Source organism: Dioscorea cayenensis, chromosome 6, assembly GCF_009730915.1.
Source record: "Dioscorea cayenensis subsp. rotundata cultivar TDr96_F1 chromosome 6, TDr96_F1_v2_PseudoChromosome.rev07_lg8_w22 25.fasta, whole genome shotgun sequence".
Taxonomy (NCBI): Eukaryota; Viridiplantae; Streptophyta; class Magnoliopsida; order Dioscoreales; family Dioscoreaceae; genus Dioscorea; species Dioscorea cayenensis.
The window spans coordinates 8,991,874-8,996,251 of NC_052476.1; the positions used below are offsets into that span (position 1 = coordinate 8,991,874).

Sequence of the window (4,378 nt, forward strand, 5' to 3'; positions counted from 1 at the left end):
TTCTGCGGACGATCTATCGCCGGTTCAGGAATGCGAATCAGATGATTCGATTTCAAAATTTGAAATGAACTTAAGGAAGCTGTTGCCGGATTTACACAAAGAAAGTGATAGTACTGTAGTGGGGCATCCGGCCGGGACCAGGAAAAGTGAAAGGCAAAAGAAACCTTCTACTCGGTTCACTGAGGAAGCAGGGTACATTGCGGAGCCACCTAGATCAGCCAAGAAGAAAGGAGCTGGAGACGGTGGCGACATAGGTATGTGTGCCAAACCGTTATTTGTTTCAGATTGGTCAAATGTTCAAATTGCAAGTTATTGTGATGCATGTGGAATTTCCTTTACTGCTTCTGAAAATGATTGCATTAGTCACATTCGTTTGTTAGAAAATTCACGTGCTTCCTGCTCTGCTGTAGCAGCGTCGACCTCCTTTGAGGCTTGAGGTCGTTAGTTGGTTTTTAATGAACTTAATCAATTGGAATGTTAGGGGGCTAGGTCGGACATCTAAGAGGTTTTTAGTTAAAGACTTTCTTAGGATCCACCATGCCGAGGTTTGTTGTTTACAAGAAACAAAACTGGAAGTGATTAATCAGTCTATATGGCGGGAGATAGGTGGGGGTCATCTTGACCATTTCTCTTTTGTGCCGGCTAAAGGGTCGGCGGGAGGAATTGCTATCGGCTGGAACAGCTTATTGTTTATTGGGACTCTGGCTAAGATGGGGGAGTTCAGTATGTCGGTGGACTTCATTTCTAAGTCCAACAATCTTCGTTGGCGCTGTACGGTGGTGTATGGACCTAATGAGCGTTCTCGCAAGTAGGCCTTCTGGGAGGAGCTTAAAGACAACAGAGGTGTGGGCACTGGACCGTGGGTTATCTGTGGGGACTTTAATGCTATCTTCTCGGTCGAGGATAAACCATCTGGGAACCCCAACTTGGAAGACATCCGTAGTGCCAACTCTTTTATGCATGAGATGGGTCTGTTGGAACCTCCTTCGGTGGGTCGTAGGTTTACATGGACTAATGGCCAAGCTGACCCTATTTGGGTTAAACTTGATCGTTTTCTAGTCAATTATAATTGGTTAACTTGCTTTCCTAGGGTGGTGCAATCTTGTCTTCCCAGACTTGGTTCTGATCATGTGCCTCTTAGACTTGAAATGGGATATCACTTTTTTAACCCTAGGCCATTTCGATTCGAACTGGCTTGGACTACGAAGGTGGGGTTCCATGAATTGGTGCATCAGTGGTGGTCTGAAATTTCACCTAGGGGGTGTGGTGCCTTCATTTTGTCTAAGAAGATTGCTGGGATTAGGGCACGTCTTAGACACTGGGCGAAGCATGATTTCGGTTCTATCAAACTACAAAAGCTTGCCCTTCTCCATGATTTAGAAGTTATGGATTTGGCTAAGGAAGAGCGACGTCTGTCCTCAGATGAGATCCGTCAGGAAAGTGACCTATTAGACAATTTAAAGATTATTCACAAGCAAGAAGAGATTTATTGGAAACAGAGGTCTAGACTTCAATGGTTAAAAGAAGGGGATGAAAATACCAAGTTCTTCCATGCGGTGCCAAATGGCCGTAAGAATCGCAATTTTATCCCTCGTTTGCTCAAGGACGATGTCACCTTTGAGCACCCTAAGGACATCGGCAGAATTTTCTCTGAGTATTTTAAGCTTCAGTTTGGGCAAAGGCGTTCTAACAGATTTCAAGTTGATCTACATAAATTGTTTGCTCACAAAAGTTCAGTTGACCTGACTGATTTGGAGAGACCTTTCTCTTTAGAGGAAATCAAAAAAGCTGTCTTTGACTTAGGGGGAGATAAGGCACCCGGACCGGATGGTTTTCCTTTGCATTTCTTCAAACATTTCTGGGACATCATTAATCCGGATCTCCTCCTACTATGTAATGATTTCTTTTTTCACCGAGCCAACTTGGAAAGAATCAACTGGGCCTCTATTGCTCTTATCCCTAAAGTTGATTCGCCTGAAGCTCTTGGTGACTTCAGACCCATAAGTTTGATCAACTCTTCTTTGAAGATTATTTCAAAATTGTTGGCGTCGCGACTAAGTAAGATCATCAACTCCTTAGTTAGCACTGAACAATCTGCATTTCTTAAAGGACGATGCATCCTGGATAACATTGCCACTGCGGAAGAATTGATTTTCAGTATTCATAAGAGGAGGTTATCGGGGCATATCTTGAAAGTTGATTTTGCGAAGGCTTTCGATCTTGTTGATTGGGACTTCCTCTTTGACCTACTTAGAGCCAGGGGATTTGGAGAACGGTGGATTAGGTGGATAATGGACATTCTGTTTTCCTCTAAGGCCTCTATTCTGGTTAATGGCTCACCTAATGGATATGTGCGATATCATAGGGGATTAAGGCAAGGCGACCCGTTATCTCCTTTGCTATTTGTGCTTGTTACGGATGCGCTATGCGCAATGTTCTTTCATGCTCTCCGCTCGAAGGTTTTGATTGGGGTGCCGATAGGGGAGGTTGGCAGTATGTGCAATCTCCACTATGCTGATGATTTACTGGTTTTGACTACGGGAGGACTGGAAGATTTGAGGATGGTGAAGCTTATTTTGTTAGTGTTCGAGGGGATGACAGGGCTAGCAGCAAATTTCTCTAAAACGTGTTTATACTCTTCCTCCATGGATATGCTACCTGACCAAGCTGCTGCAGACACTCTGTCTTGCAGTAGGGGGATCCTTCCGGTTACATATTTGGGTATTCCAATCTCGGGGCGCAGACCAAGGAGGCAAGACTGGGAGGAGCTTATTGTTAAAATCAGAAGGCGGCTTTCCACTTGGAAAGTGCAATTTCTGTCGTTAGGTGGGCGGCTTACCTTGGTAAATTCTGTCCTCTCGGCTATTCCTACGTATTGGATGTCACTTTTCCACTTACCCTGTTGGGTCGTCAAAAAGATTAACCGTATTAGAAGGGATTTCTTATGGTCGGGACCGGATATTGACCACCCTAAGTGTAGGCTTGTTGGGTGGAAGAACCTCTGTCGCTCACGTGACCAGGGAGGATGGGGTATTTTAGAGCTCCACAATTTTAATTCTGCGTTGTTAGGTATATGGTGGTGGAAGTTCTTGTCGGATCCGACCTGGTGTGGTGCGAATGTTGTTAAGTTTAATTATGGCTTAGAAAGTTGGAATTTGTTTCCTAGGCCTGCCGGGAGGATCTCCTTTTTTTGGAAAGGGGTTATGAGTTGCCTGCCGTCGTTAAGAGGTTGTATCCTCCAAAGTGTTAATTCGGGTACCACAACACTGTTCTGGAAAGATCGTTGGGTGGATGGACAAGCTCCTATGTACATCTGGCCGGATGAGTTTAGAAGGACGTCGTCTCCTGACGGCACGGTGTGTGATCTACTACCTCTTTTTGAGGAAACACCGTTTAATGCAAACCCGGTTCTTGCCGATCTCCGTGTCCGGCTACGGAGGCCCTTGGGGGATTTGGGAGATAAAAAATGGTGGACTCTGACAGGAAATGGTTCTTTTTCGGTTAAATCTTTTTATAACTTCCTTAATGATGGTGGGTTACGTTGTCCAGTGGCGGATTTCTTCTGGCGTCAGCTGTGCCCTAAAAAAATCAATATCTTCAACTGGCTTGCATGGAAAAATAAAATCCTTTCTCTTGAGAATCTTGCAAGAAGATGTTGTAACCGGTTGCCTACTGCCACTTGTGTGCTATGTCATGCGAATTTAGAGTCTGTGGATCACTTGTTCTTTCAGTGCTCTTTTGCGAGACAGGTGTGGAATTACTTTGTGCAACTACTACAGTTGCCGGATCCCCCTTCAACAATTACCTCGGCTTGGGGCAATTGGAGATCTTTAGTGCGACCTGCTCGTAGGGTTATTGGGGACTCTGTTGTGAAAGCCATTGTGTGGAATGTTTGGTTGTCTAGGAATGATTACATTTTTAATACCAATTGCATACCTGTGAATGCTCTCATCATTAAAGTTGCTCATATGCTTTTGACTTGGTTCACCTCAGCTGGGGAGGGTTCTAGAGACAAGTTGGAGGATTCCATCACTATCATCCGCCGGGAGCTTGGAGTTCTTAGGTCCAAGGGTGAGGCGTCGAGGGTAATCGCTTCCCGAGGGCTGACCCGGGCTCCATCTTTCGGGAGAGTAGCTTGGACGTTGCGGTAGCGAGGTGGCGGCTTCGGTGTGTCGTTACTTCCTTGTGTCCTGTGGTTTAGTGATCTTTCTTTGTTTTCTCTGCTTTACCACTTCTTGTGGTTAGCTGTTTTTTGCTTTTGATGTTGTTCTTGTTTTGCTTGTCCCTTAGCTGTGTTGTGGGTTTTTGTTGTAGCTCTCTCCTTCTTCTTTAATTTATGTGGTTTATCCACTTTTTTTCAAAAAGATAAGTCATGTAA

At 44.8% G+C, this 4,378-nt stretch overlaps 1 protein-coding gene across 1 annotated transcript; it reads left to right on the plus strand.

The window, feature by feature from the left end:
- Positions 1 to 965: 965 nt before the first annotated feature.
- On the plus strand, positions 966 to 4,151 carry LOC120263117. Its single transcript, XM_039271021.1, has one exon. The coding sequence runs from the start codon at positions 966 to 968 to the stop codon at positions 4,149 to 4,151; it is 3,186 nt and encodes a 1,061-aa protein (XP_039126955.1).
- The last annotated feature ends 227 nt before the right edge of the window (positions 4,152 to 4,378 follow it).